This window comes from Pleurodeles waltl, chromosome 4_1 (genome assembly GCF_031143425.1).
Source record: "Pleurodeles waltl isolate 20211129_DDA chromosome 4_1, aPleWal1.hap1.20221129, whole genome shotgun sequence".
Lineage (NCBI taxonomy): Eukaryota > Metazoa > Chordata > Amphibia > Caudata > Salamandridae > Pleurodeles > Pleurodeles waltl.
This window is the reverse complement of record NC_090442.1, coordinates 108403015-108429197: the sequence shown is the minus strand read 5'-3', so window position 1 is coordinate 108429197 and position 26183 is coordinate 108403015. Positions and strand designations below refer to the sequence as shown.

General features: G+C 45.9%; 1 protein-coding gene across 1 annotated transcript in view; it reads right to left on the bottom strand.

Moving 5' to 3' along the window:
* LOC138288460 (glycine N-acyltransferase-like) overlaps positions 1 to 26183 on the bottom strand; it is an 87059-nt gene that overhangs the window by 22701 nt on the left and 38175 nt on the right. The window contains exon 5 of the mRNA XM_069230016.1: positions 13187 to 13367. Coding sequence (XP_069086117.1) covers positions 13187 to 13367 — 181 coding nt within the window. The remainder of the gene's footprint in view (positions 1 to 13186; positions 13368 to 26183) is intronic.

Here is a 26183-nt window from a genome sequence, read left to right as displayed (position 1 = left end):
TCCAACATAAACATCTGTTTTTCAAGCTCCACCTCACATCCAACAACATCCTAAGGGAACTTGCACCTACAAACCACCAGGACCGTGCACCAACTTCACCAACACTATCACAGACTTTGTTGCATCACTCACCCTTGATGCTAGCAATTTCATCCTTCTCAGACACCTAAACTTCCACCTGGAAGACCATGCTGATCCCAACTCAAAGGCACACGTGCCTCACCCAATGAGTAAAGGGCCCTACCAACATCACTGGACACTTCCTTGACCCTATTGTCACCACCTTTGACAACATTTGACAAGCCGACAAAAGTCTCCTGGCCAGACCATGCCCTCATCAAGTTCAGTATCCCCGTCCCAGTCCACCGCACACAAACCACTGGCAGATCAGTCCCCTGGAACAGCATCACTGATAAGGACTAGAATACTGCTCTCAACACACACCAACCCAGACACACTAACAGCCTCCCTAAAGCCATCAAGATATGCAACAACTGATTCCCCTCCTGTGCCGACTCCCTGGCTCCCCTCGAACACAGCAGTACAAGAAGATTTAGAGCCCAACCAGTTAGTACAGGTATGAACTCACAATGATGAGAGACCACTGCACACAATTGGAGCACAAATACAGAATGAGCCATAACAATGCAGACTGGAGCACATTTAAATTCGGCCTGAGATGCTATCACCAAACTACATCGATGCCAACACCAACAGAAGTAAATAAATCTTCACCATTGTGAAGAAATTCACTTCACCAGTGGCTCCCTCCAACTCTATCATCCCCTAATAGGACCTCCCCAACAATCTCTTTTAATTCATCACCAACGTATTCACCTCCATTTATCACAACTACAACCAGCAACTGGACCCATCAGACCTCACTAAACAACTCTCGATCTTATCCAAAGAACCAATGCTTACCGCATGTCCTGTCATCACCCCAGAAGAAACAGCTGCCACCATGAAGTCTATCCACTCAGGGGCCCCATCCGACCCCTGCCTCCCCCACACCTACTCTAGAGGATTGCAACCCATCAGCACGATTCTCATACATGTTCTGCATGCCTCCACCTCTTCTGCTGCATATCCAGATGCTTGGAAACATGCAACTGTCCTCCCCTTGCTGAAAAAACCCTCAGCAGACCCTTCAACACTCACCAGGGTAAAGTGTTGAAGGGAAACAGGAAAATTTAGGGATTAACCCAACCTTCATCAATATCTCAGGCCCAAAATGTATTAAATTTTAACCTAAAAAAACACAATCAGTATCCCAGGCTGGCCACTTGATTTCATTCTGGCAAGAGAGCTGAACAGGAGTTGCTAAGATCATGCCTTTGGAGAGATTTGTGGGTTTGTCAGTACCTAAAATATTTTTATCAAGATCCCCTAAAAAGTGCAATCAAAATGTTTAATATGGAAAAAGTCTTGGAACCAGCAGTTTTGTACTACCAACTGAAACTTACTAAAAAAAACAAGAGTGCACCTGCTAGTTCTGTCTGTCTAACCCTCAAGCACCTCAGCACTGTATTGCTCTTTATCTTTACGTTATCGCTCAAAATTCTATTCAATCTTACCTGACTGAAGTAAATTTGCTAAAAACAAAGCAGGAACTAGCAAGATTGAGATTTGGGCAATTTGATGCTGTACAAATAAACCATATCCCAGCAGGGATTGCTGCACAGTCATCAAAAGTAGTTAGGAGAAGCAGCGTGTGTGGTTTTGCTGTCTTGAGCAGCAGCCTTCAGCCATCTCCAGCTCCCTGCTGCGCTCCATACAGCAACTAATGTTTTGTCATGCAGGAGGTGTTCTGTTTCAGGAAATTGAAGGCCCACTTCCTCTAAATGATGCATAAACTATTCTGCAGTGGCAATCTTAAATCTGGAAAAATTACACTGCATTTGCACATTTACAGTACTTTCTACATGTCCCTATGCATTGCAGCGGCAATAGGCTTACCTTTTGATGATTAATTTGGCAATTGCATCTGTCAGTGACAGGCACGCTTTGCATAGTTAGTGCCTGCGCATCTCAACAGTGATAGGCACAGCTTTTGACAGTTTTGTCTGTTCCCCACACAACATTTTTGAACTTTTTGACCAACCAATAAACTCCCAAAGCCTCCCTCTCAATAGCTAAATATTTCACTTCTGCCCCTGTAAGTACCTCAAAATATATGCAATTGGCCTTAACTCATCTCTACAGGTTTTTTTCTGCATTAGCATAGCACCAAGACACTTTGTACTGGCATCTGTCATGATAAAATATATCTTGGAAGGCTCAAAACAGCTCAAACTATCAGCTCTCCCAAGCTCTATTTAATGTTCAGAAACTCTTTCTCCCATTCCTCATTCATTCTAAGAATATTCTGCTCCCTTCTTAAGCAGTTTTCTCATGTTCAATGTTTTGGCAGCTAAATTAGGTACAATCTTCACATGGCGCTCTAGCATGCCTAAAAAAGATAATAATTCATTTTTTCTCTTCATGCTAGGCAAGCTCAACACATTTGTAATTACGTCCTTCTTTGGGTAAACACCTTCAGCATTGATGCTATAACCTAAGTACTCTATTTCTGACCTTGCAAATGCACATTTACTCAGCTTATGGGTTAAGAGTGAAACCATTTTCTCTGAATATGCCCAACACCTGCCACACTCTTTTATCATTAACTTGCAAAGAATCACCATAAACCAAAATATTATTCTAGAAGCATATGACTCCTTGAATACTTCCGAACAGGCACTACATCACACACTGAAAAACAGCAGCCATGTATGCTAAGCCAAATGGCACACATGCATAACAGTAGGTTCCAAATGGTGTGATAAAAGTAGTGAAGTCCCTGGACCCCAGATGCTACCTTTTCTGGTGGTATACCACTGTAAAGTCCAAAGTGGTGAAATACTTTTGCCCGTGCAGCAAAGAGACCATATCCATGAAATTGGGAAAAGGAGAATGATCACTTATCAAACACCTATTAAGGGACGTCAGGTCCACACATAGCCTGATTTCACCTGAATGCGTGTGAACCACTACAATGAGTGCAACCCACTCAGAACTTTCAACATACTCAATTATGCCCTCTACACACAACCTCTTTATCTAATTTTCAACTAAGTCTCTCATAGAGATAGGGATGCGACACACTCTTGCTGCCACAGGTGTTGCTCCAAGTTTTGGCTTAATTTAGTGTACATAACCTCTCAACTTGTCACTGAATACTTCTGGAAACTCATCAGCAAATTTGACACCACTCTCACCAGCTTTAACAGTGAGTTCCTGTACCACACACAACCGTTGCTCCTTTGGTAATATTCTCTAATCATAACAGGAGAAGAAGAGTTGAGATCCAGTATGACACCTAAATCTCTCAGATGTGGCCAACTCAACACACAATCTCCTTTCACTGGAACATATGCTTTCCCATGGATGGTGTTGGTTTTCTACTTGATGTCAGTTTTAAAACATCCCCTGGGTTCAATGGTATGACCCCCATACACTCCAGTAATCAGATCCGATTACATCAGGAAATGCAAGGCCCATTTCCTCTAGATGATGCATAAACTACGCTGTGGCAGCCATCTTAAATCAAGAAGGTCTACATTAGATTCTCACTGCAGGGCCTTAATAAGCCATGGATTTCCGAAGAACTGATGTACACATAGCTGACTCACCCTGGAAAACACATACTTCATCAGTGCCTGTCATCCGGTAAGGTCCTTGTGGCACAAACCTACATGTACCCTTTAAATAGTAAAAACTCACCCTTACGTTGGCCTTAAATGCCCATAAGTGATGGTGCATGATACTTAAAAGTAGGACATGTAAAAGTTTAATGTAAACATGCCCTTAGAGTGAAAAGGCCTAAAAAGCTATTTTCACTGTAGCAGGGCTAGCTGCTCCATAGGAAAGCATTGGGGGTCATGTTAAAATCAAATGACGTTATCTCTGTCTAAGAACCAGATAAAAAGTTACTTCTTGGACTTTTTAAAAATGTGTGCGGGGTGCTCCGCTCTGCTGGCGGAGCTAATGGAGTTTTTTAACCTCCGCGCTAGTTGTCTGAACAACTCTGTTAGGTCTGCCAGTGGAGCAGAGCTCACCCGGTGGGCACTGCAGCCTAGAATGCAGAGGAGGGAGGCAGCCGCGCTGAGGAGGACTCGTCCGGGAGGAGGACCCCCTGGTAAGACCCAGGTTAGTCCTATTCTCTTTTTTCTGTCCTTGTTTGTGCACACTAGTGCACAAACAAGAACTGAAATGGCAGCTTTTGCTGCCTACGTCCCTGGCCTGAAATCAGACCAGGGCCGTAGACAGTGAAAGCTGTCGTTTGAGGCCTTTTGTGCACCGGCCTGTCCTGTGTGCAGTGCACATGGGGCAGGCTGCTGCACAAGAGGCCTGGCAGTTTTCACTGCCTACAGCCCTGGCCTGAATTCAGGCCAGGGCTGTAGGCAGCGAAAGAAGGTTGGCGTTTCACTGCCAAGGCCCTCTCCTGAATGTGCCCGATCTCATAAGCGCAAAGCATGGTCGGGCCTGGCTGACCAGGCCTGACCCTTCTTAGCACTTCCAAGATCCGACGCATTCAGGACGCTGTGGGCCACAAAATTCCACTATTTCTTTTTTTATAACTCCACAGAATTCCACAGAGTCGGACTCAGTGAACTCCGCCCAGCCCTATTTTAAAGGTCAAGTAGGATTTGTAACAAATATTTGACAAAGGGTGCTTTTAAACATTTACAGTTAGCCTGCCTAAAACCTCAAGAAGCCCATATGCATGAGCTTCCAGCTGTCACCCAGGAACTGAATGGCTACTTGATTAGGTGTAATTCGGCCCCCAGTGCTGAGATAAAAGGCTTGTTTGTGGCAACGTGTCCTGTTCCCCAGACCGGGTGAATATCTGTGCAGTTCCCAGGAACGTAATTATCTTCAAAGGGCCCTCCCCTGTAACAGGCAGTTGCAGCTCACACCTGGGCCTACCCCCTCTTTTGTCCAGCTAGCCAGCCCTGCTCCAATCTCAATGAAAGAAGATCTGTCCCGAGCGGCAGTTTCGGGAGACTACAAGGGAAAGTTTGCTCATTTCCATGGCTACTCCTCTAGGGGAGGGGGCACAGAAGCTTTGCACAGTGAAAAAAGGGTTGCGCCATCTTGGTTTTTAGGTAGAGAAGGGAACTATGGGGTTCTATGTAGTAGGTACCCTACTACATAGAATCCCCTAATTCCCTTCAGGAACAGAAATTGCTGCTACTGAGAGTAGGAGTAGGCTAGTAGCAGGCATAAATGTGGCACCCCTGGGTACATTCTTCAAAACACCCCTAGACCTGTGGAAGTCAAAAGTACTGTACCAGCTGTTGTGGTCTGTGAGGAGAACCATAAACAATCGACCTGCTCCCACTTGTACCCAGGACTGAGAAGTGGGCTCCAAGGGTCAGTTGACAGTCAAGTTTCAGGAGCACAAAAGCTACAAGAAGCCCTCTTTCTTGAGAGAACCCATCTGAACAGTTACAACTACACCTGCTCCGGACCCTACTAGCGAGTTAAGGTCCTGTGGTGCTTAGATAAATGTCAGCGTATACTCCTCCTGCCTAAAACTAAAATTGGGACTTAAACATGCTATTAATGACTTTTGCCTGGAGAACTGACAGAAGACCAGTACTTGCCTGCCAATCTGATTTTCTGAGGGTGGCCTGACTTTGCCACATCCTCTGCTACATTCTTCTCCGAACAATCAAATCCATTTTAGCAGGCTCGACGCTGACCGACAACAGATAAAGTTGAGCCCTTCCAGCTACAGCCTGCAGCCTTGCCCCACTGAAGGAATCCAACTTACAAAAAAAGAGACTAAGTCAGAAGGTAGAAATCTTCACCGGACCTGATGCTGAGCAACACCTGAGTCATGTTGATGGTTTCCTGGGCGCAAATCCCAGATTTTTTTCCGCTCTGAGCTTTTCCCGCTTCGTTGATGGCCTCACTAATACCTCATCCTTCAGCATCCTGTCGTTGATGAACCTGCCTTCAGATGCAGCCTGCTGCCTTGCCCCGCTGAGTACTCATCTGTGTAATTTTCTTAGCCTCTATCATGGCCGGCCTTAAAACGTACCTCTGCTCCAGTCTAATGCATCCAGTTTCCCATGGCGTGTGCTTTGTGCTTTGCACTTTTTGGGACTATTTTAAAAAATCATATCTTTGGTTCTACTTATTGGATTTTCGTCAGTTTTCACTCATTTTGTTCCTTAAAATCTCCTCCATCTTATACACTGCAGTGGGATGTTTATTGTGCTATGTTGTCAACTTGTTTAAACTGGTTTGGTACTTCTAAATGCTTTACACATTTACTTAAGTTTTCTCGCCTATCAGCTATGTGCCATACTTACCAGGGGTTAAGCTTAGGTTTAAATTGCTAAAACATTTACTGGACCTGACAAGAATACTACCATTCACCCCAGCTAACAATACACTTTCTCACACTCAGAATGCAAGGTGATTCTGATTTAAAGGGCAACACTAGCATGTGTAGATAGATAGATAGATAGACAGACAGACAGACAGACAGACAGACAGACAGACAGACAGACAGACAGACAGACAGACAGACAGACAGGTAGATAGATAGATAGATAGATAGATAGATAGATAGATAGATAGATAGATAGATAGATAGATAGATAGATAGATAGATAGATAGATAGAGAGATAGATAGATAGATAGATAGATAGATAGATAGATAGATAGATAGATAGATAGATAGATAGATAGATAGATAGATAGATTCACAAAAAAAAAAAAAGGTTACAGGGACGTTATAGTTAGATACTGAATTTACTCGCACAAAACCATAGAAATTCAGCAGTTATAGTTACCAGCCCTATCTATAACCTATGCTCCCGCAATGCACTGCTACCGACCTCACATATTACATCACTCATGACATAGTTAGTGACATAACTAATGACATCTCAAATTACATTACTGATGACATCATCCAGACTGTATAAGTGTGTAAGTGAGATTTCGAGCCCTAAGGTAAGTATAATTCACACCCTCACCATGCACTGCTAATTACCCCTTATAATGCATCACTCAAGACATCTTTGATAACATCATTGATAATATCAATGTAACATTTGCAGTAAAGTTATTTGTCAGAAAACTGTGCATGGCGGGGGCATGAGTCATAGTTACCTTAGGGCACGAGTTATAGTTACTTGAGATAACTCTAACTATAACAGGTGAATTTCTGTGGTTTGGCACGTTTAAAACGTGAGCCTAACTATAATGTCCCAGTAACCTTTGTTCTTTTAACTGAATATATATATATATATATATATATATATATATATATATATATATATATATATATATATATCAAATGAAATCCTGCAACAGCTGACTACAACCGCCAAGGGGGCTGGTGCCAGGCTCCGGATGCAGGCTCCGTAATTATACCCAGTTTTTTCCTTCAGTTTATAATCTTGAAAGAGAACGCCGGCACTCTGTACTGCTGCACAATAATTGATTTATTCCTCTATTTCAACCAAAACATCCAAAAACTCCATCATTTGCCTATCCATTGTATATGTGAATTTCAAATTAAAGGCATTCCTCTGTAAGCCCTCCATAAATTCCAGTAGGACATCCTCCGGGCCATCCCATATCATGAAAATATCATCAATGAATCTTGTCCAAAAAATCACATGCTTTATCCATCTATCATTTTCTTCTGTCATTACATTTCGGGTCTCCCACCAACCCATAAAAAGACATGCAAAACTTGGAGCGAAACAGCTCCCCACCGCAGTCCCTGATATTTTCATGATATGGGATGGCCCGGAGGATGTCCTACTGGAATTTATGGAGGGCTTACAGAGGAATGCCTTTAATTTGAAATTCACATATACAATGGATAGGCAAATGATGGAGTTTTTGGATGTTTTGGTTGAAATAGAGGGGGACAAGGTCCAGACAAGGTTATATAGAAAAAGTACTGCAGGAAATAGTATTTTGCATGCCAGGAGTGCCCACCCCGCTAAACTCAAATGGAGTATACCCTATGGGGAACTCTTGAGAGCAAGAAGGAATTGTAGCACAAAGACTAGATTTGAGAAAGAACAGAGTAACATGATTGCAAGGTTCAGATCCAGGAGTTATCCTGGTACCGTTATTAGGGATGCTTGCAGCAAGGTAGCAAATATTAATCGGGAGAGTATCCTATTTCCAAAAAAACGAGAAAGTGTTGAGAAGGTGATAAGATGTATTACAACCTACAATGCCGGTTCCAAAGCAATGGTGGATATCTTAAAGCAGTATTGGCATTTGATCATAACGGACAGGGTGATAGGTCCGTTAGTGGGTCCCTGTCCGAGGATAACGTATAGGAAGAGTCGATCTCTACGGGATATATTAGTACACAGCTATGAGAATAAAAGTAAGAGTGAAAGTATGGGATTTTTGAAAGATAAAGGTTTTTATAAATGTATGAGGTGTGAGGCGTGCAAGCATAGCAAAAATTGTAAGACGTATATGCTGCCCACAGGGGAGGAGAAGGAAATTAATAGATTTATAAATTGTAATTCGGATTATACGGTGTATGTTATTAAATGTCCATGTAACCTCTGTTATGTAGGCAGCACAATTTTTCCTGTGAAGAAACGGATATTGGAACATTGGCGGGCAATTAAAAATAATGATTCCAATTATCCCATAGCTCGACATTGTAGACGATTTCATGAGGGGAAAGTTGATGATATGTTATTTTTTGGGATTGACAGGGCGGTGCTATCCCCGCGAGGAGGAGACAGGGAACGGATGTTGAGGAAAATGGAATCGGAATATATCATCAGACTCAATAGTAGAGCCCTGTGGGGGCTGAACCAGGATGAAGAACTGTATGTACATGTGGGTTAATGGGTAATATAGGAGAACCAGGCGCTGTTTATGTAAGCTGGCACCAATACCCTCGTTTAGGAAATTAATTTAAATGTTCTTTGTTATCATTAATATGCAGTATATATAATTTTTGATGATAATGGGAAAAGTAGATATCATAGTGAGTAAAAAGTCTTGAAAATATATAATAATGAAGAAAAGAGGAAAAAGAAAAAAAGAAAGAAATAAAATGGAAAAGTTTTGTTGATGTTATTAGGAGGTAAAAGAAGTCGGAATAAGAATGGAAGATTAGGGATATCAAGAGGATGGTTGGAAGAAGGATATTTGTATTTAGTAGAAATTATGTAAAAGTGATGTTATTGGGAAATTAATTATAGTTATGAGATTGAGATAATGAATTAATGATGGAGAAAATACTTTAAAAATTATAGTGGTTTATTTAGAATTTTTGGTGTTGAGGATTGTTAACTTGAATTATAGGATTTTTTCTATGTCTAATGGGAAACAGGATATAATGAGGGGGGGAGGGGCGGTGCAGCTTGTATATGTTTAGTTGTAATAAGGTGGGCTTTGACAAAGACCGTTTTGGTTGAAACGCGTTAGCCCAGAACCTTTGGATTGATGTGATCGCGTTTTCGGTGTGGAATAAATCAATTATTGTGCAGCAGTACAGAGTGCCGGCGTTCTCTTTCAAGATTATAAACTGAAGGAAAAAACTGGGTATATATATATATATATATATATATATATTTATATTTGTTGCATGTATATATGTGGTACTTGTACAGTGAGAGCCTAACTTAAAGGCAGGTGAGTGCTGTACATGATTAAAGTGATATATACTGCCAATTGATTGGAGAGGAGTGTGGCAACCAGATATGTGAAAAAGATGTGCCTTTCTGTGCTCCTCAAACACACTGTCTAAAATGACTGGCACTATATTCCAAGCAGGAGGGAGTGAGAAGTGAGACAAGGTTCGCTCACCTTCCCAAACATCTAACCATACAAATACATCAAGAGGGAATTCCTACCATGTTTAGCTATCGCTTCATGCCAGCCCAAGGGGATTACCTTATGGAATTAAATAAACTCTCACTTGCTGTGATTCCAAGTGGCATGCTTCATCATGGGGTCCACGTCTAGATACCTGGTGTATCTGGACGGGCTCAAACTTGGTAGCCAAGAGAGTTCTTTGATTATTGGGTGGGATCCTAGATTTAAATTAGTCCAGGGTGTCCAGAGGGTTAATTTGATTTTCAAAGAGTACCCTGACTGAGTTAAAGACAGGTGGGGAAGAACTAAGGAAACTAGTATCCTCTGTATCCCTGGGTCAACATGTTGCAACTATCACACCAATGCCTTGCTGTGCCAGTTGGCTTTCGTCAGGACTTCACAAGGATACAGTTAATATCCTCTTTGTATGCATTCAATTGTGCAAATCCCATTGACCGTACTCATACATGCCATTCATACCAACCCATTTGATCTCTATGTTCACATTTCTTCATCTTCATCTGTGAAGATGTGTGGGATAGAGGAACCAAATAGTTTAATGGCCGGGAAGAGATTTTTAATTAAAGTTTTACTATAAGGTACACCTGCCTCTTTAGCCTCATGGAGCTCCACATAGAACCAGTTGCGGCTCGTGCGTAGCAGAAGGGGCGGGGTGGTGCGGGGATGGGTTTGGGGGGAATTAAATTAAATATAATTTTTAAAAAACACTTACCTTACCAGCGTGCCGCTCCTCCGTCTTCTCGCTGCAGGCAGGCACAGGCTGCCAGCCTGCCCTTTACCAACCCTGACGCTGCTTAGAGCCCTGGCTGGGCACTCCCAGGCAGACTGGGAGCCTGTGCAGACGGCCAGCCAAACACACATGCGCTCTAAGGGGGAGTGAGCACTCCACCTCACTCCTCATCACCCGTGTGGCCCCGCCCCTTTTCCCAAAAAATGATAATAAACACCATTCATTATCGTTTTTTGGGAAAAGGTTTGCAGCTGCCGCTGCTGGCGGGGGAACGCTCCTCTGCCCTTATGGAGGAGCCATCCCTCTATAGGACACTACTAAACAAATGCAAACAAATGGGTCGGTATGTATGGCATGTATGAGTACTTTGACTGGAAGTACGAGCAAAAAAAAAAAAACAACACACATTTATATTTCCCTTGTGTGCACACATGGCTGAAACTGCGCTGACGTATATATTTGTGGATAAGGCATCACTGAATATTTCAATAAAAATGACATGCTCCCACCTTAATTTCTTAATGGACATTTGCAGTGATTAATTTGAACCAGTGGTTGCCTTTGGGGGCCACCAGCACTTATTTAGGGGGTCTGGCACTTCTTTTTCCACATCAGATATTTACGAGAGCAAAAGAGAGAAAACACACAAATCGGAAAAAAGGAAAAAGAGAAATATGGACAAAACATCTTAAAATGAAAAAGTAGGAACCTGCAAAGTGGGATGAAGGGACAGGGAGTGCCTTGTAGTGGATTAAAGAGCCATGAGATTAATTTAAGACAAAGTAGCCTTGGCATTGAAGGTGCAAACATTTAATTACTCCAGCTGTGGGTTTTTGTGCAAAGCTTCAGACACTGGTACTCTTTCTTCTCCAAACTAAGCACTAGATATTTGGTGCACTCACTCATTAAGTAATTCCAGGGCTTGTTTTTAGACGTGCTTTAATTGTAGTAGGTTAATGCCCCAGGTCAGAACCTCAGTAAAGTCATATTCCAGCACCAGTGGTGAGGAGGAACAACTAACTACTAAATGGTCCACACTGCTGACAGAAACCCCAAAAAGAGACCCTGAAGTGGACACTTGGAGTATGCTGGGCACTTTAGAGGGCTGTGCCTTTGGGCCACCAGCATGGAATGTGGCTCCTAGGGAGCTACCTTGAGAGACTCCAGCACAAGGCGGCCGTTACCACCCTGGCGGTCAGTGTGTTAAAGTGGCGGTCTTAGATGGCTTCCCGCCATGGTCAAAATCCCATTTTTTTTACCACCGACCTGTTGGCGGTATTACTGCCACTTTAACACCGACCGCCAGGGTTGTAATGAGACACTGTCAAAAAAAAGAATGATTATGAGAGGAGATCTAGGGGCAGCAGTGACACGAAAGGCTCTGAGGGAACTACTAAGGTCTGAATACTGTGAGTTGTATCCATGGTGGCTTCAGGTAAAGAGCTGGGACTGTGTTAAGGGGTCAGGAGGCAGTAGGGGAGTGGTGCAAGGACATTCAGTGGAGGAGTGACTGTAGGTTTAGTTACCAGGATATGAGAAGATCTCAATATAGAATGACGAGGATTAGCGGAAGAGGCTCTAGATCGATGTATGAAGTGAAAACCATTTGAAAGTAGCAGGACATTTAATTGGGGAGAGGCAAAAGTTGTTCCGGTGTACATGAGACAGGGGTGGGGTGTAAGATGTCCACTTTCTAGAAAGGCTCTGCAAGATGAATACTGCACTCAGGGAAGAGAGCTCACAGAATTGAAGAGAGTTATGCCGGAAAGGAATTTCTGCTGTGGTGAATAAAGGTTTTGGGTAGAGCTTGAAAGTACAGACCTGAATATACAGTTCTGCTACGCAGCATAGTTTTCTGAGCATCCAGAGACCACTAAGAATATTCTGATGCTGCACTTTTATTGTGAAGAGCGGTAATACTGGACAAGCTGAAACCATGTACACCCACATTGTCAATGACAGAGCGTGGTTACAAAAGGGCCAATAACCATGCAGCATTCTATAAAGCTAAAAGGTGGTTGGCTATGTTTTGCATTCCCGAGCTTGTATTTAACCTCTTTGTGAGAGCAGGACCACAGGAAAATAATTAACGCCACTATAGTGCAACCAAACACCACAACCATTAATGTCTTTGCCACAGTCCTTTGGGCGGAAGTACTCATACTTATTCAGAGTTTGAATCTCAGCAAGACCAACTCAACCTTTCATGCTTCGAAAGGCAAAAAATTGAGAGGATAGTCAAAGTGGGAAACAGTAACAGTGCCTAAATACTATGAAACTTAAGTACCTGGTGCTATATAAACAAAAAAATACTAATTTTGAATAGCCATAACAGCATTGTTGTAAGCTCTTGGTTTAGAATCCGTTACCATCAGTCTGACACTGAAAGGTGTAAGCTTTGGGAGTTGACTCACCTCTATCTTGTAACTCAGAAGCAACGCCCAGAACAAAAATGGGGTCACCACCTGAACGTGGCTGGTCTCACCTCGATGCCAGCCTGGAAGTGATCTTTCAGAATGATGTGACATGTTGTTACTGATAATCTCTTGTCCTGAGACACTCACCTTCCTTTGAGATGGCTGCTGGTTTGGGCAGCTGCCTTTTCCATCATGGTCACATGTGGACTCTCCTCAGAGACTCCAAGATGTATATCCCTGACAAACAGGAGAGCTTTGTCTCTTTCCACTTCCAACCCTTTAGATTCAGCAATGCTCATAATCACAGGATCTAAGTACTGCTGCAGTCCTAGAGAGGAATAATAATGATAATGACATTTAATATTCATTCATAACTATTAATAAAGTGCAAACATTGCCAAAATGTCACCAGGGTGTTGTACCGGAAACATATCACACCAACATCATAAAATTACAGCCTAGCCACTACTGAAAACTTTGCTTAAAAACAGCAAGCACAGCAAAGTTACCATGGGGGCATATTTATTAATGTTTTGCTTCGCCCTTGCACCAAGCAAAAGCATCACAAAACCTAGGTGAGATTTACCAAGCCCCGCAAAGCCACCTTGTGTGGCCTTCCATGGCTTGGTAAATCTGTAGTAGCACAAGGTAGTGCAAGTCACTGCCTTCCATTACTTTGCCCCACAGAGGAGTTCCATGGGTGGAGTGTGGGTGACCTGAGAATGCATCACTCTCTGACCCAACAGTTATACAGCTGAAGTGGGGCTTAACAAGAAGGTATGCTTGTCAGTAATGGTACCAAAGGTAACCGAATGGATCAGTTGGATGAAAAGTGTGAGAAAACAGGGCTGATTACTGAGGCCCCCTAACTTTTTGCCCCCATTTTTCACTTTTTGCTGGTGTTTTTCTGACTCTGATGGTGCCCTGGGTACTGCTAACCAGTCTCAGGGCCTGTGCTCTGTGTAAAATCAGTATGCAAATTAGGCTAATTATAATTGGCTAAGTCAACTTACCTATAAGTCCCTAGAATATGGTAGGGCCTGTAGGTTTAGGGACCCTAGCATAGGTAGTGCACCCATAGGTGCACTGCTGAGGTGCCCAGTGTAATTTTAAAGGCAGGCCTGCCTTGCTGGCTGCTTTTAAATTAAAGTTACATGCAAATTCGACTTTGGAATTATAAGTAGTTCCAAAGCCATAAAATACCTTATTATTACCTATAGGTCACCCCTAAGGTGTGCACTATGTGCCCCTAGGGCTGGGCGCCATGTAACTGTAAGCAGGGACCTTGTGAAAATAGTTTTATAAACCCTGGTGAGGTAAAACAGACACATTTGTTTTTCCCTCCTTCTAGTGAATGGCCTCCATAGGCTAGAATGGGGAGACTTTATTTTATTTTTTTTAAAACCCTTAAGTTACAGATACAACAAGTTTGGTATAGAGTTTTAAACTTTACCTGAAAAGTTGCCAACTTCAGCCCTGCAGTGTTTGTGCTGCTTTGCTCTGATTGGCCAGCCTCTGGCAGCCTGGCCAGCCTGCCTTGATGAGGTGTGAAGTGGCCTGGCTCAACACAAAGAGATGTGCCTGGGGGAGGAGATCTTCCCTCAGCAGATGGGGTAGTAGGAAGGGGGAGGGCTGCCCAACTGGTCTTTAAAGGCAGGGAAGGACATTTGAAGCAACCCAGTAACACCCTCACATCCTGCAAACCCAGACAGTTAGGTGGCCCCTTGATTAGATTAGGAGAGGGGTGTTATTAAGATTTTTAGCCACACCAGTGGGTGGGCTCAGCCATGATGGATTTTTTTGGAATTTTGCTTCTTGCGACTGATTTTTGCCACACTTCCCAGGAAGTGGTCATCACAGGGGGCAGGACCCTGCCCCTGATTGGAAAACCAGGACCCCCTGTTTTTCACCCAGGAGCAAGGATAAAACTGGCAGACCTGCACCTACACCTCAGTTCCCTACCAGATCCCTATCAGATTCCAACAAGGAAGAACTACAGAAGAAGAAGGACTGCCCTGCTGGACCCCTGGCCTGCGCCTGGACACTGTACTCTGGAGGACTGCACCAGCTGCACACTTGGGCTTCACCACAAGAAGGACTTTGCCTGGCTTCCACTGGTTCAAGGAGGGACTCCCTGTTTGCCACAGGTGAAAAGTTGCTAACCCGAGTCCCCTGCACCAACTCCTGAAGAAACCAACCAGCTGACCACTGTCCAGTGGCCAAAAAGGAGTGTGCGCCAGGTGCATTCTGGGAGTTGTAGTCCGCACCCCCAAGGAGCATCTCAGAGCTTCTGGAACCTTGTGGTGAACGGTGGACCTCAAAAGAACCTTAAAAGAATATCTGGAAGAAGATCCAGAAGTTTGGAGAACTTTTGGAAAAAGCCCCATAGAGGGACCGACCAGCCGCAGCAACTCTAGCCGGCTTGCCTCAACCGCGACCCGGCCTGACTTGCAGGTTCGTTCCGGTGAAGAAAATCTGCCAAAAATTGACTACGTTCGAACATAGGAAGTTGACCGGGACCTCCCAGGCAGTGTATCCGAAGAGGGCTCCAAGGACGTCGGATCAAGATTCAGGTTTGCCCCGGTCAAAAGGATTTTCACCTCAGAAAACCACCTAAGTCCGAAGGTAAAAATATCCACGAGGGCTCCCGCGACGCGTATCCGAGGAAGAGTTCCAGGAGGTCGGATTGGACTGGCAGGTTCGTACCGCTGAAGAAAATCTCCAGAAAAATGACTAAGTCCTAAGGTAAACTTTTAACCGAGGCCTCCCGCAGGCTGTAGCCGAGCCGGGCTCCATCGCGGTCGGCCTTAAACTTTTACTTTGCCCCGGTCAAGGTGCGACCAGATGACCAGATTAGCACTTTTTGGGCCAGATGTAGCAAGGGTTTTGCGAGTCGCAAACGGCGAAAAACGCCGTTTGCGACTCGCAAAAGCCACTTTGCTATGTTGAAATGCATTTTGCGAGTCGGATCCGACTCGCAAAATGCATTTCCGAATCGCAAATAGGAAGGGGTGTTCCCTTCCTATTTGCGATTCGCAATGGTATGCAATTCCATTTGTGACCGCGTATGCGGTCGCAAATGGAGTCGCAGTTACCATCCACTTGAAGTGGATGGTAACCCATTCGCAAACGGGAAGGGGTCCCCATGGGACCCCTTCCCCTTTGTGAATGGACCCCAAAACATTTTTTCAGGGCAGGGAGTGGTCCAAGGGACCACTCCCTGCCCTGAAAAAACCGAAACAAAAGGTTTCGGATTTTTTTAAATGCAGCTCGTTTTCCCTTAGGGAAAACGGGCTACATTTCAAAAAAAAAAAAAACTGCTTTATTTAAAAGCAGGTCGCTAACATGGAGGCCTGCTGACTACAGCAGGCCTCCATGTTAGCGAGTGCCTATACTCGCAATGGGGTCGCAAACTGCGACCCACCTCATAAATATTTATGAGGTGGGTCTTTGCGACCCCATTGCGAGTTGCAGAAGGTGTCTGAGACACCTTTCTGCATAGCAAATTGCGACTTGCAATTTGCGAGTCGCACGGACTCGCAAATTGCAAGTCGCAGTTTGCTTTCTTCCTGCATCTGGCCCTTTGTTTCGATGCGCTAGAAAGCATTCATTTTGTTTTCATTCATATCTTCGGTTCCCCTTATCCGATTTTATTAGTTTTGGTGTCATTTTAAAGCTAAAAATAGTTCCTATTTTTATAAATTGATTTAGGAATTTTAAACTGTTTCCTGTGTTTTATTTAATTACTGTTTTGTGATATTTGAATGCTTTATGCTTTGTCTCCTAAATTAAGCCTTGTCGTTCGTTGCCAAGCTACCAAGGATTGAGCTAGGTTTAATTTACTGAGACCTAACTGGACCTAAGTGGAGGTTAGTGGCCTATTGCTAAGTCTAGGTACTTACCTGCCCTTACCAATAACCCATTTTCCAACAAAAAGGAACACGCAGGATTGACATGCTGACTGCAATGACAGACAAGTTTGAAAGATGAACTGAAGGGAATCCAGTGGTTTTAAGGGCTGATCAACTGACGGCAGAGTCAATAAGGCAGGAAGCGGTCTTGTTACTAATCATACTTTTTATGTAGGGGCCATTTGTTACAACAGTGATTAGGGTATTCATAACACAGTCAGCACCTCTTGGACTGTTTTAGTAATCTGGATACAGATTTTGCATGACCTGAATAAACTCAAAAGGGTTGAGTGGGGAAGGCAGATCTGAAGTCAACATTGGACAGTTTCTTTGACAATGTCTTAACTGAACACAATTGGAACATAACCCTTTTGAAGAGTCTCAGTCACCTCTCTCCCCTCTATTATTCTATCGCGTGATCTCTTCTTCTGATCCACCCATTCCCATGTGGAGATCGGGATTACCCTACATTCCCTGTTATAGGCTGCTGAACCTACCGCCTTAGCAAAGGCATCTGTTTATATTCATTTGACTCCTTTTTCTTTTCCAACAGAGACATCCAGAGATTGGCCACTGAGATCAACTTTACTAAATTCTTAGTTACCTTCCAGGGTGCACAATTGATTTTGCACATTATGTATTAATCCCTGCACCTACAGCATCCAGGGCTTGTTCCGTAGAGCAAACTATGCAAGAGTAAGGTTCAGAAACATCCTTTAGCCTATACATAATCTGCCAGTGACTTTCCTTTGTTATTTTTACAGTTAGAAATGTATGTCCTCTCTGCCCTTATTGGCAGACCTTCATTATAACATTCAGCAACATCTCCTTTGCCTCCCTTAAAATTGTAGTGACTTCTTACAGACAGTCACTCTTTCCTACCAACCTGTCTCTCACTCACGTGACACAACCAATCTCAACAATTGATTCCTAATTTGCACACTCCAAAAACATTTTCAATTATTCACTGAGTTTTGAGTGATTGTCACATATGCTGGGGAGCTGTTTCTTTATATTATTCTCCTCAGCTGGTGACCAAGGGACCAGTGGTCAGACGTGTGAACTGTTTTTGAGATCGAAAATGGCCAATTAGCAGAACCAGACTTGTTGGTGACCCCAAAATGCTTTTTGGTATGTACAAACATCAAACAGCGATTCCATAGAATCACAGTTTGGAGTGGCAAACAAGGGTAAGGGGCATATTAGGGTTTTTATTAACTGAATTACAGTAGGAAGACATTATTTCCTACAGACTAATAAAAATAGTGATAATCATTCACAAATGGGAAGGGGCGCCAATGAGCCTCCTTCCCCGTTGAGAATTTAAAAGCAAATATTTTAAGAGCAGGCCTACTATTAAAAAATGAATTAAAAAAATTCTCTTTTTTTTAAATGAATTCCATTTTCCTTTTTTTCTTTTGGAATGCATCCAATTTTCCTTTATGAAAACGGACTGCATTTAAAAAAAAACATGATTGATTCATATAAAAGCAATCACACACATGGTGGTCTGCTTACCTCCAGCAGGCCCCTATCCCTTTGATGGCTAACATTCCTAATGGGTTGAAAACGCCCACCTACCTCACTAATATTCATTGGATTTGTGGCCTTTTAGAAAATGCTTATTTAAAAATTAAAACTTTCATACATTAGAAATAGTGATTTTCCAATTGCTATTTTCTGCTATTCGCTATTCCTATTGCTGGTAGGTCTGGCCCACGGACACTTAGGCCCTCATTCTGACCCTGGCGGTCAAAGACCGCCAGGGCGGAGGACCGCGGGAGCACCGCCGACAGGCCGGCGGTGCTCCAATGGGGATTCCGACCGCGGCGGTAAAGCCGCGGTCGGACCGGCACCACTGGCGGGCTCCCGCCAGTGTACCGCCGCCCCATTGAATCCTCCACGGCGGCGCAGCTTGCTGCACCGCCGCGGGGATTCCGACCCCCCCTACCGCCATCCAGATCCCGGCGGTCCGACCGCCGGGATCCGGATGGCGGTAGGGGGGGTCGCGGGGCCCCTGGGGGCCCCTGCAGTGCCCATGCCACTGGCATGGGCATTGCAGGGGCCCCCGTAAGAGGGCCCCTACATGTATTTCACTGTCTGCTGTGCAGACAGTGAAATACGCGACGGGTGCAACTGCACCCGTCGCACAGCTTCCACTCCGCCGGCTCGATTCCGAGCCGGCTTCATCGTGGAAGCCTCTTTCCCGCTGGGCTGGCGGGCGGTCTGAAGGCGACCGCCCGCCAGCCCAGCGGGAAAGTCAGAATTACCGCCGCGGTCTTTCGACCGCGGAACGGTAACCTGACGGCGGGACTTTGGCGGGCGGCCTCCGCCGCCCGCCAAGGTCAGATTGAGGGCCTTAATCTGCCTCTGGACTGGGTTACTCTCTGAAAGGAAGAAGGGCATCAGGGTAGTATGAGAGGGATTACTTATCTCCATTATCACTGGAAGATGGGCGGAATTGATCATCGTGGCTGTTTCTATCTAACTATCAGACTTCAAACCCTCTACTATATCTCAAGGATTTTAGATAATCAATCAATCAATCAATCAATCATAACATTTGTAAAGCGCACTATGTACCCGTCAGGGTTTCGAGGCGCTGGTGGGGGTGGGGAGCTGTTAGCGGTCGAAGAGCCAGGTCTTGAGGAGTCTCCTGAAGGCGAGGAGGTCCTGGGTCTGGCGCAGTGAGGTGGGGAGAGAGTTCCAGGTCTTGGCGGCGAGGAAGGAGAAGGATCTGCCGCCGGCGGTCTTGCGCTGGATCCTGGGGACGATGGCGAGGGCGAGATTGGCAGAGCGGAGTTGACGAGTGGGGGCGTAAAAGTTGAGTCTGGAGTTGAAGTAGGTAGGTCCGGTGTTGTGTAGAGCCTTGTGAGCGTGGGTGAGGAGTTTAAAGGTGATCCTCTTGTCCATGGGGAGCCAGTGGAGGTCATTCAGGTGAGGGGAGATGTGGCATCGGCGGGGTATGTCAAGGATCAGTCGGGCGGATGCATTTTGGATACGCTGGAGTCGTTTGATGTCTTTTGTTGGGATGCCTGTGTAGAGTGCGTTGCCGTAGTCAAGTCTGCTACTGACGAGGGCTTGGGTCACCGTCTTTCTGGTTCCTGTTGGGATCCACTTGAAAATTCTGCGGAGCATTCGAAGGGTGTTGAAGCAGGAAGAGGAGACGGCGCTGACCTGTTTGGACATGGTGAGGGCTGAGTCCAGGATGAAGCCGAGGTTTCTTGCATGGCTGGCTGGGGTGGGTGGGGGTCCGAAATCGGTGGGCCACCAGGAGTCGTTCCAGGCCGAAGGGGTGCGCCCGAGGATGAGGACTTCCGTCTTGTCGGAGTTGAGCTTCAGGCGGCTGTCGCTCATCCACTCGGCGATGGCTTTTAGTCCCTCGTGGAGGTTGGTTTTGGCGGTGAGTGGGTCTTTGGTCAGGGAGAGGACGAGCTGGGTGTCGTCGGCGTAGGAGATGATGTTGAGGTGATGGTGGCGGGCCAGTTTGGCGAGGGGGGCCATGTAGACGTTGAACAACGTAGGGCTGAGGGAGGATCCTTGGGGGACGCCGCAGATGAGGTTGGTTGCTTTGGAGCGGAAAGGGGAGAGTCGGACTCTCTGGGTTCTGTCGGAGAGGAAGGATGAGATCCAGTTGAGGGCTTTATCCTGGATGCCGGCTCCATGGAGGCGGGTCAGTAGGGTGCGGTGGCAGACTGTGTCAAAAGCGGCTGATAGGTCGAGGAGGATGAGGGCCGAGGTTTCGCCGTTGTCCATTTGGGTTCTGATGTCATCTGTGGCGGCGAGGAGAGCAGTCTCGGTGCTGTGGTTTCGTCTGAAGCCGGATTGAGAGGGGTCTAGGATGGAGTTGTCTTCGAGGAAGTGGGCGAGTTGTGTGTTGACGATCTTCTCGATGACTTTTGCTGGAAAAGGGAGGAGAGAGATCGGTCGGAAGTTTTTGAGGTCGTTGGGGTCAGCCTTGGGTTTCTTGAGGAGGGGTTGGATTTCTGCGTGTTTCCAGCTGTCTGGGAAGGTGGCGGAGTCGAAGGAGAGGTTGATGATCTCGCGGAGTTTGGGGGCGATGATGGCGTTGGCTTTGTTGAACACGTGATGAGGGCATGGGTCCGTGGGGGAGCCTGAGTGGATGGTGTTCATGGTTGTTATTGTTTCGGTGTCGTCCACGTGGGTCCAGGCGGTGAGGCGGCAGGCGTCTGTGGAGATGTCAGGGGTGGGGTCTGGCGGTGGAGTGGCGTTGAAGCTGTCGTGGATGGTTGTGATTTTCTGGTGGAAGAAGGAGGAGAGGTCGTCGCAGAGTTTCTGGGAGGGCGGGATGTCGTTGGAGTTGGCGTTGGGGTTTGAGAGTTCCTTCACGATGCCGAAGAGTTCTTTGCAGTCGTGGGCGTTGTTGTTGATGCGTTCAGTGAAGTGGGCGCGCTTGGCGACTCGGATCCGTTGGTGGTGTTCACGGTTGGCGTTTTTGAGGGAGGCGAGGTTGTCGGGTGTGCGCTCTAAGATCCACTTCTTCTTGAGCTTCTGGCAGAGGCTTTTGGAGGCGGTCAGTTCGTCTGTGAACCAGGCTGGTTTTTTCTTTCCTTGGTTGGCGGTGGGTTTCTTGAGTGGGGCTAAGGTGTTGGCGCAGTCGAGGATCCATTGATGGAGGTTGATGGCGGCAGTGCTTGGGTCGGTTGAGCCGGGTGGAGGGTCTTTGACGAGGGTGCTGGTTAGTTGGTCTTGGGTGATTTTTCCCCAGCGGCGGTGAGGAGGTCGAGGGATGCGGTGGTGTTCGGTGATTTTCGTATAAGAGAAGTGGACGCAGTGATGGTCGGTCCAGTGGAGTTCGGAGGTGTGGCTGAAAGAGATGTGGTTGCTTGAGGTGAAGAGGGGGTCCAGAGTGTGTCCGGCGATGTGGGTGGGAGTGTTGACCAGTTGACGGAGTCCGAGGTTGAGGAGGTTGGAGGTCAGAGATGCGGTGTTGACGTCGTTGTTATTTTCCAGGTGGTAGTTTAGATCTCCCAGGAGGATGTAGTCTGGGGACGCGAGGGCGTGGGTGCTCGCGAGGTCTGCGACGGTGTAGCTGAAGGGAGCTCTAGGTCCTGGAGGGCGGTATATGAGGGTTCCTCTGAGGGTCGTGTTGGGGTCCGTGTGGATCTGGAAGTGGAGGTGTTTGGTTGTCTTGAGGGTGTCGTCCGTGTGGGTGTGGATTTTGAGGGTAGACTTGTGGGCGATGGCTATTCCGCCGCCGATTCCGTTGGTTCGATCTCTTCTGGTGATTTTGTATCCCTCCGGTATGGCGATTGCGATGTCCGGGGCCGAGGAGTCGTTCCACCAGGTTTCGGTCAGGAAGGCCACGTCAGGGGCAGTGGTGTCGAGTAAGTCCCAGAGTTCGATGGCGTGTTTTCGTGCGGAGCGTGTGTTGATGAGGATGCAGTTCAGGTGGTTGGTGTTGGAGGTTCTTGTTGTTGGCTTCGCCGTTCTGTCGCAGGAGAAGTTGCAGGTGCGGCAGGAGAAAGGTCCTTTTGTGTGCTTTGGGGTTGCAAGGAAGCACTCTGCGGAGGTAATGGTCGGGGTACTGCCTCGGCCCCAAATGCATCTAGCGGGAATATAACTGGCTCGGGGTCTAAACTAAGAGTGTGGAGAAGTGTAGTCGGCATTGATCTACTCACCACCTTCTAGCACTTCACTGCCTGCTTCCCATCTTATCCTGCTTGCTGTGACGCTTCCATGGTATTTCTTTGTGCCTCTCTCAAAAGGTGTGTTGCAGCAATTGTCCTGTTTCCTGGCATAGTGTTTCTTGTAAGAAAAGGGAAGCACAGTACACGCAAAACTTCCTCCTTATTGTCATCATCTTTCTAAAGTAGTCCAGTCATTTTGGGGGATAGTCAAAGTGGCAAGGAGAAGTGGGGGTAGAAATCCTAACTCTGTCCCGCAAGTGAATTATTTAGTAATAGAGTCTATTGTGGGTCTGCTTCATTTCCAGACCTGAGATTCTTGCTTACACCTATTAAATTCTTCATATCACTTAAAAAATACTGGCAATTGTTATGTACTGATCCTAGTTTTTGGATCTTTTAATCTTTTTCTCAAATTGGTTAAGTGTAATAGATCAAAAATACCTTCCTCAAAAAAAAGTCCTTTTCCATCATCACTACTGATTCCATACTATTGTTTCAAATATCTTCACATGCTTTTTCCATTGCATTGGCAGGAGTCCCTTTCTCTAGGCTTGTCTCTCTTAGATTTCGTAGCCCCCTTTCTGCTCCATAATCACACACAGAAAAACATAACTGTGTCTGCATGGTCTTTGCCGCAGCTCATCCCATGAAGGAAAGAAGGGAAATCTAAAGACTGGAAAGGGAGGGACACTGAGGTACTTCCTTCTAACTGATAATGTGGCGAGAGGCAGGAAGTATTTATTTCTCACACACACCTATATCCTTGCTTTTGGCCATTTTCCAGTTAACACAGTCATGCTAATAGAGGAACTGGGAAGGTTTGATCATACATCCTCTTTCACTCTCATGTTAATTCTCATACTGTCTGTGCCAGAGTCTTAGCACTCCTGCCTATTTTTCCCTTTCCATTTTTGCTTTCTTGTGGTTGCTGGGTCAACCTTGTTTGTTAATGTCTCCTGTTGTAACTCTGTTTCTCAAAGGACTCTAACATATGTTCCCTCCAAAATCATTCATTATGCCTCAATGGGATGAAACCAGTGCCAACAACACCAAGGAACTTTTCAACATCGTTAAGGAATTCTCCAACCCAGCTGCCAGTGAAAACAACATCACACCTTCACAGGAGCTGTGTCACTTCTATGACAAGAAACCAATCATATACTAAAAACTATCTCTTCGACAGACACGCCACCACCATAATTGACACGAACCACATACTGAACACCTGGAAAATCCTCTCCACCCAGGACATCACCTCCACCATAAAATCCATCCACTCGGGAGCTTCCTCTGACCCATGCCCGCACTACATCTTCAACCTTGGAAACCAAAGGATTGGCCAGGAACTCACTACCCTGTTCAACACCTCAGTCAATACTGTAAAATTTCCCACCACCTGGAAACACACTGAAGTCAGACCACTACTCAAAAAAACCATCCGCCAATCCCAGCTAACCCAAAAACTACCGGCCAATCTCCCTGCTCCCATTCCTAGTGAAGGTACTTGAAAAGATAATCAACAGGCAGCTTATGACATACCTCTCAATCCGGCTTTCGCAGAAATCACAGCATCCAAACTGCCCTGATCACAGCCACCAATGACATCTGGACCCTCTTCGACCAAGTGCAAACAGAGGCTTTGATTCTCCTTGACCTCTCAGCAGCCTTCAACACTGTTTCCCACCACATGCTGATCGAAAGACTCCACCACATCAGCATCTAAAGGCACGCACTCAGATGCATTACCTCCTTCCTCACCGGAAGAACCCAGAAGATCTACCTCCCACCTTTCATCTCTGAACCCAAGCAGGACACCAGTGGTGCCCCCCCAGGGCCCAACACATTCATGACCTTGCTGGCCAACATCTTCAGATTCCACCGTCTCAACATAATTTCCTACGCAGATGACACCCAACTCATCCTCTCACTCACCAAGGACCCCTCTACCACCAGAACCAGCTTCCACAGATGCATGACAAGCATTGGTGATTTGATTAAGAACAACAGCCTGCAGCTGAACACAGAAGGTTGAAGTATTGATCTTTGGCAACAGCAGCAACACATGGAATGACTCCTGGTGGCCATCAGACCTAGGACCCACACCCACTCCCTTCAGCCATGCCAGAATCCTCGGAATCATCACTGACAACAAGCTCACCATGAAATCACAGATCAACGCCATCTTCTACGCCTACTTCCTCACTTTGCACATGCTACGTAAGATCTTCAAGTGGCTACCTCTACACACTAGACACACCATGGCACAGCCCTCATCACCAGCCGACTGGACTATGGCAACATCCTCTACATAGGAATTGCCATGCACCTCCTACAGAGACTTCAGACCATACAGAACGCCGCAGCCAGACTCCTCCTCAGTTTTCCCTGACAAACCCACATCATACCGCACCTCAGGCAACTCCATTGGCTCCACTACAGAAGAGATGCCAATTCAAGCTGCTGACCCACGCACATAAGGCTCTACACAACCAAGGACCCGGGTACATTAACCAACCCCTGAACTTACACCAGCTGATGAGAAGATTACACTCTACCTCCCTTTCACTTCCCCCTTCTGCCCATATCTACCAAAGAAGAAGTGGAGGACACTACTCTCACATTGCAGCAAAAACCTGGAACAATCTCCCCACACACCTCCATACCATCACCTCACTTCTGGAATTCCAAAGGGCCCGCAAGACCTGGCTGTTCTAATGAGTCTCCGGGACCTGCAAGCGCCTGGATACCCTATCGGGTGATTAGCCATAATTTATAAATCCTGATTGATTGACTGATTGGGGCCTCAATCTGGTCTTAACATTTTTTATGCACTCACCATTTGAGCCGCTGCACAACTGTCCGTTACATTTGCTCACCGTTAAAACTGCTTTTCTGGTGGCCATAACATCAGCCAGGAGGGTCAGCAATTTGCAAGCACTCTCTGTGCACCCTCCCTGCAGGACTTTCTACCCAGACAAACTGGTTCTGAGAACACGTACCTCCTGCCCTCCAAAGGTGGTGAATATCAGGGTGCCTACCTTCTTTGCTCTGTGTTGTGAAAGGAATCACGACCTCTCTCCAGAAGTAAGTATAAACAAGAGTTTATTCAGCAAAGCGACCTAGCGTCCAGCCACTCTGGAAAGGCAGCAGCAACTGTCTTCCCCAGAATGTTTGGACCCGCACGTTCTACAGAACGATCACGATCAAAACACAACACTCTGCCTCACTCATCTAAAGAAGATGAGCGACTACACTGCCTGGACCCTAAAAGAGCATTGTTGTTCTACATTGATTGTACTGAAGACTTCCAGGTGGATGATCAACTCTTCATTGGGCACATCAGGGCAAAGAAGGGAAAGACAGGGCTGAAATGCACCATCTCATAATGGACATTGCTCTGCATAAAAATCTGTTATGCATTGGCCAAGAAGCAAACCCCAAGGGCTTTCCCTTCTCATTCCACAATAGCCAAGGCTGCGACCACTGTGTTAGCTCGTGGAGGTCCTGTGCTGGACATTTGTCAGGCAGAAATGTGGGCATCCTTGTACACGTTCACAAAGCACTACTACGTAGACAGTCTGG